The sequence below is a fragment of the Chrysemys picta genome, chromosome 11 (genome assembly GCF_011386835.1).
Source record: "Chrysemys picta bellii isolate R12L10 chromosome 11, ASM1138683v2, whole genome shotgun sequence".
NCBI classification, from domain to species: domain Eukaryota; kingdom Metazoa; phylum Chordata; order Testudines; family Emydidae; genus Chrysemys; species Chrysemys picta.
In genome coordinates, this window is record NC_088801.1 from 54875700 (window position 1) to 54890847 (window position 15148).

Sequence of the window (15148 nt, forward strand, 5' to 3'; positions counted from 1 at the left end):
AAATTATCATGTGTACATAAAAGGGGGCAAATTAAAGTTGCACAGGCAACTTTAATTCTGGGATTTCCTTACTGCTGAGTGCTTGACTTTTTCAGCCTTAATAATGTGCTTTTAACTGAGGTAAGGGAGTGTGTGAGGAGTGAAAAATTCTCTAAGTTATATCTATTACAATTACGATTTTTATTTGTACAGTGTAAGGAATGAGCATGCACTCTGGAATACAGAAAAAGCGGTTCTAGGATAGCCGCTATTAACTTGTTATCAAAGCAAAAGTAAAAAACTTCAAGATTATTTAAATGTTAGAAGAATGACTCTAATGAAGGGCTGGATCATAAATGACCCGTGCTTGCTGAGGGGGGAAGGCATGACTCTGAAACAGCTCAAGTCATGCCTCCCTGGCAGCCCCTCCCCTCCTGGAAAGCAGTGGCCCCTCTGTGGACCTCCTAGCAGTTCCTCTGCCTCTCCTGGCTGAGGAGGGGGCCTGGCCATGCCATGTAACCAAGCAATGGGGTGGGGGGGAAAGGTGATGTGACCCCTCTCCCCCACCCCACCCCCACGTCACCTCTGGGCTATATCCATCAGCAGTGAAAGGAATGATGAAACCTGCCTCCTATGGCTGCTAGTCAAGAGAGGGTGAGATCTGGGCCCTTTCTTTTCCCAGGCCTGAAGGGCTAAGGGAGGACCTCAATGGATTTGAATCATCATATCTTCTCTCCTCCCCCCTTCCCCCACTAGCTCTGATGCAGGAGACACTGCATCAGCACCATCTGCTGTCAGTGCAGGTCTGGTAATTGTGCAGAACATTTCCTTCTCTCCCCATACTCCTAGTCCTGTCTTTCCATCTTCATTCCCTCCCTAAAATGTAATCAAGTGTAGTCGGCTTTTAGTTAAAAGATGAATTCAGGAGGGGCTGGGATTCCTCTCAATTTGAATAAATTGAAACAAAAATGTATCAGTTATTCTGGGGGATATACCTTTGTTGACCTATTGGTGAGGAGAGGGGTTAGGGAGCCAAAGGGTATAATTCCCTTAAAAGAAAATTTCCATTTCATCAATTTAATGACCCTCTTTTTCTTTTCTTTTCTTTTTTCTTTTCTTTTCTTTTTTTAGTACATTTGTCTTATGTACATCTTGAAGCTTTCAAGCCATCTTTATTGCTGGCAAACAGCTTTAAATTTGGGGGGTGGGATTATAGTTAACTTTTAAATTTCCTCCATCAAAGGCCGGGCCTTGTTTCTTTTTTATAGCTGAAAATGTATATATCAAAATAGCGTGTCAGATAAGGAGCAACCCTCACCTGGCAAAGGAGAAGTCTCTCTATTCCACACAAGTCTTGGATAAAAACCTTGTTAAAATTAATGGCAGGTAGGAAATGTCCATAAAACAGTAAGCTAAAAGAAATGAGGCTATCTTTCTGTTCCCTTGTGTTTTTATATGTTTAATTAATGGACTACAGAACCAAGCTTTTGCAACTCTGCATTAGGAAGAATAACTGAAGTCTAGTGGCTCTCCTAGCTAATTGGCTTCTTTAATGCCCTCTAGAATGTTTTATTGTGGAAATAAACCTTTGAACACTGTTTACCTGTGTAATTAAAGATAAAGGGAATAAATACAAGATTTTATTTCTTTCCATGTTAAAATATTGCAGTACAAATAGATTATCATATTCTCACTACTTTTGTAAATGCAAAAAATCTCTAGCCCACATAAAGTATTAGCTGCTTGCTAAACAAATCAGGGGGCTAAATCCTCATTTCTTGCACCAATATAATTTGCAGTGCTTGGTGTGAGAATAGAATTTGGCCCTAAAACTTCCTCAGAGAAGTGCAAACATTGTTTAAAAGACTTTAATAGACAAATTATAAAAGCCCTGAAAACTTGAGTTTGTAATGAGAAATAGTGATAGATGCCTAACTATAATGTTTCTGTATGGGCTTACATCTTACATTTTTAAGCATTTTGGACGTTTATAAAGGCACAATTTAGGTTGACAGGTCACCTTCTTATCAGTTAATAGAATGTCATTCATCACTTATAGGAGTTTTCTTCATGTTCTGTTGATAAACCATTCTGTATTAATTTTTTCCCTCCTACAGCCTGGCTTTGTGGTATCATTTCTATCACTGTCATTAGCCTGCTCTCCTTGTTAGGCGTGATCTTGATACCTATCATTAACCAAGGGTGCTTCAAATTCCTTCTAACCTTCCTGGTTGCTCTGGCCGTTGGAACACTGAGTGGAGATGCACTACTCCATCTGTTGCCACATGTAAGTACCATTGCACTCCCACACACAGGTTTTAAAATTCCCAGAGGACTATTCAACATCAACACTGATTATTTGTTATGCTCATTGATTGTGCTGTAGATTGGGACTGTAAAGGAAATTTTAAAGCAGCATTTCTTTAAGTTAATTTGACCTCTGTGTGTTTCTTAAAAAACATGGGAGTGTTAAAACTACCGAAGTATCAAGAGTATGCTGAATTTTTCAATACACATGGTAAATGTTGTAGCTCCTATTTTTGTGTTTCCTCTTGGAACTTCTGTTTTCAGAAATTTTGAAAAGGTAATTAAGGAGGATTCTGGTTTGAAAACTCATGAGGGTGGGTCACAAGCTACCAGTTTCCAACTGAATATTTTTTGTGTGTGCTTTTAGTAACAAGGATGTAAACCTGGTTTTGGATCTTTTTTGTTATAAACTGTGCCCCATCCTTATTTTGTTTGGGTTTATATACTGTAGAAAACGTAAGTATTACCAGGAAATTGCTCATAAATCCAAGGAAGATGCGGTTTTAATGAGTTGCAGGATATTGACATTTATTTGAAGGGAGAAAATGGAGGGAATATATTCTATGAACTTCTTTGGGCATAATTCTTTTGGCCTAGACTATAAAGTTCACTTATTGTTTACTTTGCATAATCCATGATATACATGTTCTAGGGATGCATGTGTTGATAAGAGTTTGGAAATGTGTTTTGAGTTAGAGCTAAAGTCGTTGGATTGTTATTGCTGCTAACGATGCAGGAACTGTAAGGATAATCGACTTTTGTATGTTAACTGGTTATTTTTAGCTTAGTTAATGAGCAGGGTCAGATTCTCATTTACAATTAGTTTGCTTCACACCTGAGTGGTACAAAGGAGCTGAAGTCTGTCCTTCTAACTGCCTAAAACCTCTCTGGGGGAATGTTTCTATTGATAGCCATTGAAGGCAGGTCTTTCAGTGAAATAATTACTACACCTCTACCCCGATATAACGCGACCCGATATAACACGAATTCTGATATAATGCGGTAAAGCGGTGCTCCGGAGGGGCGGGGCTGCGCACTCTGGTGGATCAAAGCAAGTTCGATATAATGCGGTTTCACCTATAACGTGGTAAGATTTTTTTGGCTCCCAAGGACAGCGTAATATCAGGGTAGAGGTGTATATTTGATGGACCTTTTCTGAAGGAAAGAGACTTCATTTTTTTTTAATGGGTTTTTGGTAGTATATTTTTTTTAGCAGCACATCACACGTCATGGACCTGAAGTCACTCCAGTTTACTGAAATTGCAAATTCACAGTGTGGCTTTTTTTCCCCTCTTTCCTAATAGTCGCAAGGAGGCCATAACCACAGTCACCACGAGGACCATGGTCATATTCACGAACACAGGCATTCTCATGGACATTCCCATGGGCATGGAACAGGAAATGAAAGCTTTCTGGAAAAATACGATGCAGTATTGAAAGGGCTCGTAGCTGTTGCCGGCATTTATCTTTTGTTCATCATTGAGCACTGTATAAGAATGTTTAAGCACTACAACAAACAAAAGGTATGTGCTACTTTTTCTCATTCTGCATGCCGTCATTTAAGATAATACTTGGTCAAATTGCATCCTATAAAAAACCCAAAGATTTTCTTAGATAAATTCTTAAATACTCTACTTGGAAAGCACTCTTCATGGTGCAGTTTGAATGTTTTGTAAAAACTATTAGCTGTTACTCACCTATTTTCATTCTAGTTGGTAGCATGTGAAAAACTTGACTGGGCCCTTTACTATAGGGGATTGCTTTTCCAGCTGTAAATGACTCTGTTCTCGTCCACAAGATGTGAATATCTTGAATTGTCTCCTGCACATAACAGTCATAATAACTAGCACTAGCCAGGATGATGGCTGAGGAGTGCTTAAGCAAATAAGGATCACCGCATGTTGTTCCAGAATTGGGTGATCTACTTGTGAAAATATGAACTGAAGTATATGGAACATTCAGATGCTACAGTAATAGGGGTCAGATCTGTACCTAGGTAAATAGGCTGACTTAAGTGACAGGCTGTCTTTTTTTAAGAAGAGATATTACTGACACATTCAGCTGAGGGAGCTGTACTCCTTGTAGTATATTCAGTTAATCTGGTAATGACTTGCCTGACCATAACATGATGGTGTACAAAATTATGAATCCATTTACAAGGCCTCTGAATCATTAGGAATTTCTCTCCATAATAAAATATCAAGAATTACAGATCTTACATTTAAAACTTGACTAGCACTCTTTCTATAACACTCTTTATCTAAAAAGGATATGGTTTCCTCTCATAGTGCTTTTTCACATGAAAGGCATTTCTGAGAAAATATGGCAGAAGGGGATGTAAGTGGAATATACTGAAGGGGTTGTGAGACTACCTGCCCTGCAACCTTGGGTTCCTCATAATTCTTTGTGGCTGTAGCTTCCAACATGGGCCTCTCAGAAACAGTTTGTCTGTGTATAGCTACAGCCCTGGTCCAGCAATTCTGACCCCAGCAGCCTGTCAGCTACACATCAGCCACACTCTGGCTTCCAGCAGCCTTGATCACTATCTCCAGGATGATCCCAATGTGCTCCAAGTCCTGGATTTTCCCCAAAAACATGTATTCTGCACTGCCCAGTTTTTTCCTGGACAGATATTAGAGGTCCATGGCCTGTAAAGGGATCAGGGTAAAGGTTTGCTGCTTTAATTGGAGTTACCAAACAATTCAGTTTAAACACAACACTGAATTAGTTTTGATTAAAGAATAAAACAAGTTTATTTAACTGCAAAGATACAGATTTTTAAGTGAGTACAGGTATAAGACATTGAAGTCAGAAATGGTTACAAGAGAAATAAAGATAAAACACTTCCTAATCACTGAAACTTAACAAACTAGACTTGGTTCAAGGTAAAATTCTTACCACATGTTCCCAGCAACATAGCTTACCAAATTCTCAAGTCAGGATCTGCTCTCAAAGTCTTAAGGGCTGGTTTCTTTGTCGTCTGAAGTGAAAGAGAGAGAGAGAGAGAAAGAGAGAATACTTGGGGTGTTTTTGCCCTTCACTTTTGTAGTTCAGTAATCCCTTGAAATGGATATTCTTGAGCATTACCCCTAGATCAAGTTCCTGCCTGCTGTGCGGACGGAGACATGGAGTCTCGTGGTGAAAGAGGTTCTTCTTCGAGTGATTGCTCATGTGTATTCCACTATAGGTGTGCGTGCTCGCCACGTGCACCGGTGCCGGAAGTTTTTCCCTTAGCAGTACCCGTAGTGGGGGAGCACTGCTGCGACCCCTGGAGTGGCGCCAATATATTGCGCCATAAAGGGGGCTGTGTGCTCCCCCCACCCTCAGTTACTTCTTGCCGCCAGTGAAGGTAGTCGGAACTTGCTGCAGCCTTGGCTGCAGCGTTTATAGCCTTAGGCTTGGTCCACACTGGGGCGGGGGATCGATCTAGGAAACGCAACTTCAGCTACGAGAATAGCGTAGCTGAAGTTGACGTTTCCTAGATCGAATTAAGTTTACTTACTGCGGGTCCACGCGGCGCAGGCAAGCTCCCCCGTCAACAACGCTTCCTCCTCTCGGCGAGCAGGAGTTCCGCAGTCAATGGGGGAGCGCTTCTGGGATCGATTTATCGTGTCCAGATGAGACGCGATAAATCGATCCCAGAAGATCGATCTCTACCCGCCGAATCAGGCGGGTAGTGTGGACCTAGCCTTAGTGGTATCCAGTTTCACTGAACTTTTCTTTACTGAGCTTTTTCGTTAGTGCCTGGCTCAGGGCATGCCCCGTGGCCCAGGCTTCAAGTCGTGTGACTCTTGTCACAACTCTATGCCCAGAAGCGATCCACACATTCAGTGTCTTCACTGTCTGGGCGAGGCTCACAGTAGTGAGCGTTGTAAGATTTGCCGCTCCTTCAAGCCCCGGAAGAAGCATGAGCGTGAGATCCAACTCTGCGCTTTGCTAATGGAGTCGGCATTGGCCCCGGCACCGGCGTGTCGACCCGGCACCGCGTCTTCGGTGCACAGCAAGGCATCGTCGTCGACTCGGCACCACTCTCCCAGTAAGAAGCAAGGGAAGACTCAGCGGCGCCGAGAGAAGGAGAGGGGTGAGGCCAGACCCGAGTTGGGCAGCCCACGATCCCCGTCGGGACTGAGACCTCCGACTCGCGCTGAGCGGAGTAGTCTTGTCCTGTCCGCGCGAGCCTCGCCTGAAGTGCGCATGCCTTCGACGCCAGAGGCAGTTCAAGCCACGCTTGATATCCTAGCCCTTCTGGTGCTGGGAGCACCACCTCAGTCGGGTCCCTGGTCCCATGGGAAACCGCCTTTGGGTGCCCATCAGCCCTCCCCGGAGGTATCGGAGGTCGAGGTACCTTCCCGGGTCGAGGTGCCGAGCAGAGCCCCGCGATGCACATCAACTCCGCATGCCGGCTCTTCGGCGAGCAGATTCCACTTCTCCGTTCTCGGGTGCCGTAGAGGAGGTGACAAGAGGCGACGCTGTTCCTCCTCCAGCCAGTCCGAGAGGAACAGGTCTCGACGCTGTCAGCACCGGCGCTTGTACTCAAGCGCCAGCCATCACAGAGGCCATGCTCGGAGTGCGTCCCGAGAGTCCCCGGCACTAGGGCACCGTGGCCACAGGCGCCGCAGGGAGTCCAGAGACAGCTCTTCGGACATTTACCTATTGACTTCTTCCAGGTCGAAGTCTCGGGGCAGGAGCTGTCATGATAGAGACTGCTCCAGTCGTTCCTACGGCACCGTGCGCTCCTCCAGGATTTCAGCGTCAGCGCGCAGCCGTCTCTTTCCGGGTTGCACCGCACCACAGGAGCAACCAGCTCTGCCTGCACCCCAGGTGTCTCAGTTCCCTGGCAAGGACAGTGGTGCCAGTGGGCACTGTGGCCTCAGGCACCCGCTCAGCCGGGACCTCGCTCCGTGGTGGGAGCCTCTCAGGGCCACCCTGCGTCGCCTCCCCGGCACCAGGATCAGGCTGCAGGCGCCAACCCCCCGGCACCGAATCCGGGACAGGACCTGGACGTCGAGCCTATGATGCCGTCGGTGGCTGAAGGCACTGAACCATCTACTTCCTCGGCGCCGGGCAATTCAGTTGCGGTACCGCCTCCCTCTTCTCAAGAGGACTTCAAGGAGCACCAGGAACTGCTTAGGAGGGTGGCAGCAAACCTCGAGCTCCAGGCCGAGGAGATGGAGGAGCGCTCCGACACATTGTTTAATGTCCTCGCCTCCTTGGTACCGGGGCATGTGGCCCTCCCATTCCATCAGGGGGTAGCCAACATCACCTCTGGCAGACCCCGGCCTCTCTTGGGCCCATTTCCAAGAAGGCCGAAAGGAAGTATTTCGTCCCCACAAGGGGTCACGAGTACCTATACACCCACCCAGCTTCGAACTCTTTGGTGGTAGAGTTGGTCCACCACCATGAGCGGAATGGCCAGCCCGTGCCCACACCAAAGGACAAGGACGCTCGGAGACTTGACACCTTTGGAAAAAAGGTTTATTCGTCCGCGAGTTTCCAGCTCAGAGTGGCCAACCACCAGGCACTGCTGCGCCGGTATGAGTTTAATCTCTGGGGATCCCTCCCCAAGTTTGAGCCCCTTCTTCAAGATAAGGACGGGATGGAGTTCTGGGCTTTGATCGACGAGGGTGCGGCCGCTGCCAAAGCAGCTCTCCAGGCAGCTTCGGATGCAGCAGACACAGCCGCTCGTTCGATGGCTTCCGCAGTCTCCATGCAACGGGTGTCGTGGCTCTCGCTCTCCGGGCTGTCCATGGAGTCCCAGTCTATAATGCAGGACCTGCCATTCGATGGCAAAGCATTATTTGCGGACCAGACAGATACCCGTCTGCACGGGATGAAGGACTCCCGCACCACCCTGCAGATGCTAGGCCTGTATGTCCCGCCCCCTAAGGACAAGCCCAGGCCTCAAACCTCTGCTCCTCCGGCTCGGGGCAGATACGAACCCCCGCCTAAGCGGCAGAGGGAACAAAGGCGTTGGTCCCAACATCAATCCCATTCAGCCCCAAGACCCGGGCCCTCGAAGGGCAAGAGGCCAGGGAAACGGCGTTTTTGACTCGTTGAGGGGGGTCACCGGGCCTGTTGCCAATGTATCCCCCCCAGTTAATAAAGCAACACAATGCTGATTGATTTATTCCTGCTCCCCTTCCTTGCCAAAGAATGGCCACTTGATAGGTGATTGTCAGTAAACTTTGACACCCGGCTAGAGGCATCAGCTTGTCTTTTGTCTTTGAGAAACAGGTTTACCCCTCCCCAGACTTGTCTGGTAAACACATTTCCATCATAGTTTCATCTTCTGTTCATAACTTTATATATAATGTTGCAACACACATTTCAAAATATTATTGACCAGCAAGTTATTAGTTTTCAAGTGATACTTCACAAGGTGTATTTTGTACAAAGATTTATTACAATTGTGTATAGGCTGTGAATATAAGGTGCATGGATTTACATATATCTTCCACTAAGATTAATGAATTAAGTCCTCCAAATTGGTGTGGAAAACCTGTGGTCCCAGCCTGTAGTCTTGGTCATAAAACACACCAAACAGGAAGGGAGCAATTAAATGCAGATTTTAAACTTGAACAAATTAAACAAATATAACAGTTCTATATGGGAAGTGTCTCTTGGCTAATACAACAGGCATTGATGATGTATTCTGTGTATGAATTGTGCTAATTTAGGAAATTATACATTATTTGATTATGTAGGTCTATGGTCTATAGCTGAAAATTCCCATAATCTGTATCAGTGATGATCTTCGTGAATATTTGAAATTCTGTAGTTCTAAGATCCACATCAAAAGATAATTTTATTGAATATTAAAGTGATATGTATGACAAAACTTCAGTGAATCTTCCTTTCCTTTCAGTTTTGTTACAAACTAGGCACTGACAGTTATCTGTTTCAGTCTAACCAGAAGTGGTGCAAGAAAAAACAGAAGACTGAAGAATCACCAATTGGAAGGAAGCTTTCAGAACACAAACTGAATAATAGGCCAAATGCTGACTGGCTTCAGCTCAAACCTCTGGCAGGTAGACATTAATGTTGAGAATTTGTCCTTGACGTTTGAGACTCAAAAAAAAGAGCATCACTGCATGTAACCTATGGTTTTGGATATTAGCACTTCCTTTCTGTAAATCTTTGTTAATAAGACTAGTATTACCTAATCAACTGTCCTCATGTAAGACTGCAAGCCCCAGGTATAGTTATAGAAGCACTGAAACACTCTCTGTTATGAGAGCTTTGGTGTGTTAGGTGGCTTTCCTTTCCTTTAATAGAAGATGGGAATTTGGCTTCTAAGGAAAAATAAAATATTCTTTTCACTTAATTGGCAGAGTGCTGAAACCATCCAGTAAATCTCCCCCATAATAAAAAACAAAACAATTCTTTTGTTTAACTATAGGAGCCTACAGCTTTTTGAATTGCAGTACCATTGTCATTGTAAGGATCATCCCACTTAGATTAAGATCCTTCTCTTGAAATAGTCTCAAAATAATGTGTGAGAAACTGTTTGTCCAGTAATTTTGTCTATCTGCATAAACTGATTTAAGAAAATGTCAAAGAACATTTAAGAGTTGCTTAACTTTGATTTTGAAATAATGGGTTATCTTCTTGGCCAGTGTGAAATAACCCTTATTATATTTATCATTCCTGAAACCCCTCTCTCTCAGCTAGATCATTTTATCACTTCGACCTGCGTTGACACCAGCAAACTTATTTCACCTGGAACATGCTAAATACTTCCCAGCATTTGATTCACCTTTTTCCTTGTTCTTTGTTGTCATTGTGGCTTACAAGTAAAATTAGTTCTGGCACTCCTATAAAACTAATCACACTGATCTACTACATTGTGAAACAAGCACATATAAGAAAGGTGCAGTACAAATAACTTTAAAGAGCTGCCATGTTCAGACACAGAGGTTGCTGCACTCCAGTGCTGGTTAGATTACCTGTGTGTGCGCATGCATTCCGAAATAACCATGTAAAGTTTTCAGTGCACTTTGTCCTCAGTCTTTGGCCTGTAAGAGATTTTATTATTGTATTCTTGACATTTATTTTTTCTGCTTTTAACTCTGCTGAAACATGAGCTTTGTCTAAATATGTCAGTAGCAAATTATCAGGTACAAGCTAGGTCAGGCTGAAAGTGGCTCTGTGTACTGCAGATGATTTATTGTGCAGAGCAGTTGTATTGCATTTGAGATTTCTGCATGACCTGCAAACATTCCACAGTAAACAGAGCAAAAAAGAGAATTCTTTGTTACTCCAGCTGCATGCGGATACAATGATCTTTAGCTTGGGAAGTGTTGGAATGTTTAATAGGCTTCTATGTTTTCTTCTTGTGTTTTAGCAAAGCAGTTGAATATCTGAAAACATTGATATGCAATGGCATGCTTGCTGGTGGTTTCTTACTTAAGAATTAATGCATCGTGTCTTTCTCTGGCTTTAATACAGGTGCCGATGACTCAGTTGTATCTGAAGATCGATTTAATGAAACTGAACTAACTGATCTAGATGGCCAGTTGGAATCCCCTCCTAAAAACTTTCTGTCTGTAGAAGATGGAAACCACATGCACCATACTTACAATGACGTTTCTCACTCTGTTCACGACCATGATCTTCATGATACAGAGTATGATGACAACCATGGAGGGGATAAAATAGCTAGGAAACACAACCATCACTGGCATCACAAACATTCCCATCATTCCCATGGTCACTGCCATTCTGGAAAGGACCTGAAAGATACTGGAATTGCTAATATAGCTTGGATGGTAATTATGGGAGATGGCATCCACAATTTTAGCGATGGTTTAGCGATAGGTAAGTAAAAAAGGGTTGAGCATATTCTCTATGGCTGTACCTACCATAGGTAATTTTGGTAACATTTCCCATTGGTAAAGTTCTGTGGGTGACAGTAATATCAGGAGGACTAGTACAGACGAGGCTCCAGGTGGCCACTAGCATTTTGTTTAATCTTGCGCAGAGCAGGTCTAAGAACCTTGGTGTTTAAAAATGCCAGCAGCTATGGTGCAAGCCTAGTCTATGCTAATTTCAGAAAAGGGAACTACACAGAAATGAGGAAGCTAGCTAAATGGCAATTAAAAGGTACAGTCATAAAAGTGAAATGCCTGCAAGCTGCATGGAAACTTTTTAAAACACCATAATAAAGGCTCAAATTAAATGTATAGCCAAATTGAAAAACCATAGCGGATTCTTGTCAGTTTCTACATTACAGTGGTACTCCCAACGATGTAAATTGCCCATTACATTGACTTAATAACTCCACCTCTCCAAGAGGCATAGTGTTTAGGTCGATGTAGTTAGGGCAACTCAGTGTCCTGATAGCTGGGTCTGTGTGCTCCCACCCCCGCCCTGAAGCTGACAGCCTGAGCTGTCAGATGGGTGCCAGGCTCACAGCTGGAATCCCCCCCTGCCCTGCAGCTGACAGCCTGAGCTGTGAGCCCCACACAGGGCTCAGTTTCACAGCAGGGAGCCTACCAGGAATGAAATTGACATTCTTGTCAGCTTCACAGCTGCTATTGTTTCACATTTGTCTCTGGCTCCTGCTATCAGCCCTGAGGCCGCGGGCGCCAGCTGTGAGCCCAGTGCCACACTGACAGCCAGAGCTGGAGAGGAAATGTGAAATAATAGCAGCTGTAAAACTGACAAGAATGTCAGTTTCGTTCCTGGTAGGCTCCCTGCTGTGAAATTGAGTCCCATGCTGGGCTCACATCTTGGTCAGCCCGGGGGTGGGGCTCTAGCTGTAAGCCCCCGTGGCTATCGGTGCCACACTCTGGCTCTCAGTGCCCCACAATGCTCCACTTCAGTCAGTGTAAGCGCTTCCGGTGAGAACGCACACCACCAGCGGAAGGAAGGTAGTGTGGACGCTAATAGTTGATTTAATTGCTGTGGTGGCTGTAGGTCGACCTAACTTAAGAAACCTAATTTTGTAGCGTAGACAATCCTCTAGAGAGAGAAATTGGAACAGAAGTAAGCAGCTTTTGTGGCATTTTGGGTTCTGTTATAGCATCATCCATCCAGATTCACCCAGATCTTACCAGTGTCTTTGGAAGTAGAAAGTCCACTGTTCTGAATATTTCACATGTATGCTGAAAAATATTGGAATCTCTGCAGAGGGAACTGTACATTACCTATCTATCGATTGTTGTTTAACATAGTCAATAAAATTAAAATACCATTATTTGCATCTTATTTTTCCAGGAGCAGCTTTTAGTGCCGGATTGACAGGAGGAATTAGTACATCTGTAGCAGTGTTTTGTCATGAGCTTCCCCATGAATTAGGTAATTAATTCTGTAAACTTCAAATGTGGTTGTTTTTGGTCTCTTTGACATTGAATGAAAAGCTACTATATGAAAAATATATCCAGGGGTTCTCACAATAGTAATGAGGGTAAACAAAATGCAATATGAAAACCATTAGGGTGACCATTTACACCAGAAGAAACTCACATACAGAACATGATTATACTATGCCATTTATTCAATGTGTATAATCAGAACATTAGTCTGTATTTTAGTAGGAATCTAGCGTCATCAGTATACCATCCATTCTGCATGTGAAACTGTCAGAACGCATGTTATTAGAATGTTCTTACTGAATACATTTGAGTACATTGTTGGTTGGTCACGCACTTGTGACCTTATTGTTCTGTCAGGGATAGGCATCTGAATTTCATTCAGCTAAGAGCTCATAAGGAGGAATACTGTGTTCACTACCAGTCAACCCTGTTTGATATGGGGTCTTGCAAATAAAAGAGGTGTGCTGCATCACATTGCATATGTGATATTAGAGAAAAAATTGCATAGGCAAGAAGGAAAATTTTATGAACATGACTTTTTAAGATGCAGCTATCTTGCTGCTGTTTTGGCATGTGCCCTGGTTGGGGGTGGGTATGGATTATCAGGGTCTATACAATTCATAGTAGACCAAGTATGGGAGAATATTTTGCTTCCTTGCAAATTAGGGCTTCCAGGCAGGTATATGTAACTGAAATCCATTAGCACTAAGAGAATTTTTAAAGCAATTATTCTTTAAGGCTAGCATTAGCATTGCTGTTTTACAGATGTTTTTTCACAGTTTAGTGGGTAGTGATATGTTACAATCCCACTTCTCCTTGACTATTTTCCCTTGCTGAATTACAGCTCTGCCGTTTGCAGTCTTCTCCATCCCTTGGAAGATCTTTTGAGGCACTATTATCTGAGGCCATGGTTTCATTTCTAAAGATTTTTAAGACGGGGGGAAAGGATAAAATGATCATACCGGGATTAAAAGAATGTTGGCAGGTTTTCTCTCTGCAAAATGATCCTTTTGTCTTTGCTCTCTGTTCTTGCTGTCTCCAATACACCATACTTTAGTAGTAGAGGTCACTTCTAGTGTTTCAAACAATCATATCATGAATGACTTGTCCAACTAATGTCTGTTATTACCCGGAGAGGACCTAGCTGGGGCCTGTTTGTGCCCCTCCAAGAGAGGAGTAAAGCCACAAAATACTTGTAAAGCTTTTAGAGATCCTTGGATGAAAAGCACTATAGAAGTAAAATACAGATTTAGCCTGCCACCATTTCTCTGAGACAGATAAGAGATTATAGATGGGGTATTGCAGAAGTTTTTAGTATTGGACAACAATGCTACGCACAACAGTTTAGGATAAGAAGCGAAACTGCTGGGGAATTTAAGGAATTGGAATGTATGTTATTGGAGTTAGAATTTGTTCAGGATAATGGAATTCATTTAACGCCTTGTCAAGGCTGCTTCCCCACTTTGAACTTTAGGGTACAAATGTGGGGGCCTGCATGAAAACTTCTAAGCTTAACTACCAGCTTAGATCTGGTCCGCTGCCACCACTCCGAAAATGCTAATTCCCTTCCCTGGGTAGCCTTGAGAGACTCTTCACCAATTCCCTGGTGAATACAGATCCAAACCCCTTGAATCTTAAAACAAGGAGAAATTAACCATCCCCCCTCCTTTCTCCCACCAACTCCTGGTGGATCAAGATCCAACCCCCTTGGATCTTAGAAACAAGGAAAAATCAATCAGGTTCTTAAAAAGAAGGCTTTTAATTAAAGAAAAAGGTAAAAATCATCTCTGTAAAATGAGGATGGAAAATAACGTTACAGGGTAATCAAACTTAAAGAGCCCAGAGGAATCCCCTCTAGCCATAGGTTCAAAGTTACAGCAAACCAAGATAAACACTCTAGCAAAAGGTACATTTACAAGTTGAGAAAACAAAGATAAAAACTAACACGCCTTGCCTGGCTGTTTACTTACAAGTTTGAAATATGAGAGACTTGTTCAGAAAGATTTGGAGAGCCTGGATTGATGTCTGGTCCCTCTCAGTCCCAAGAACGAACAACCCCCAAAACAAAGAGCACAAACAAAAGCCTTCCCTCCACCAAGATTTGAAAGTATCTTGTCCCCTTATTGGTCCTTTGGGTCAGATGTCAGCCAGGTTACCTGAGCTTCTTAACCCTTTACAGGTAAAAGGATTTTGGAGTCTCTGGCCAGGAGGGATTTTATAGTATTGTACACAGGAGGGCTGTTACCCTTCCCTTTATAGTTATGACACACCTCCACTCTTGAGAGACACAACTGTGGGATTTTACTCCACATGGTCAGGACCATGGGTTTTGCATTTCATCGGAAAGAGAGGCAGGGAACCAGTGATTTAGTGTTCTGCACTGGAGGGTTCCGGAGCAACATTAGTGGAGAACAAAAGGAGACAATCATTTTATAACACATTTCCATGTTTGATTTGGATTTGACTGAGTCCTGTATTCTGCTGGGGTTCACTGAATGGCACTGAATCGCTTGGATGGTCTAGCCAAACTCAGCCTAGGTGTAAAC

At 43.6% G+C, this 15148-nt stretch overlaps 1 protein-coding gene across 10 annotated transcripts in view; it reads left to right on the plus strand.

Annotated features, from left to right (window-relative positions):
• SLC39A10 (solute carrier family 39 member 10) overlaps positions 1–15148 on the plus strand; it is a 79814-nt gene that overhangs the window by 44503 nt on the left and 20163 nt on the right. For 8 of the 10 annotated variants that reach the window (XM_065562037.1, XM_008174227.4, XM_065562038.1 and 5 more), the window contains 5 exons: positions 2097–2266; positions 3591–3809; positions 9152–9314; positions 10735–11103; positions 12505–12585. In XM_065562037.1, the coding sequence (XP_065418109.1) occupies positions 2097–2266; positions 3591–3809; positions 9152–9314; positions 10735–11103; positions 12505–12585 (1002 nt within the window). The remainder of the gene's footprint in view (positions 1–2096; positions 2267–3590; positions 3810–9151; positions 9315–10734; positions 11104–12504; positions 12586–15148) is intronic. The other 2 variants (XM_024110778.3, XM_065562044.1) reach the window with 1 other exon arrangement.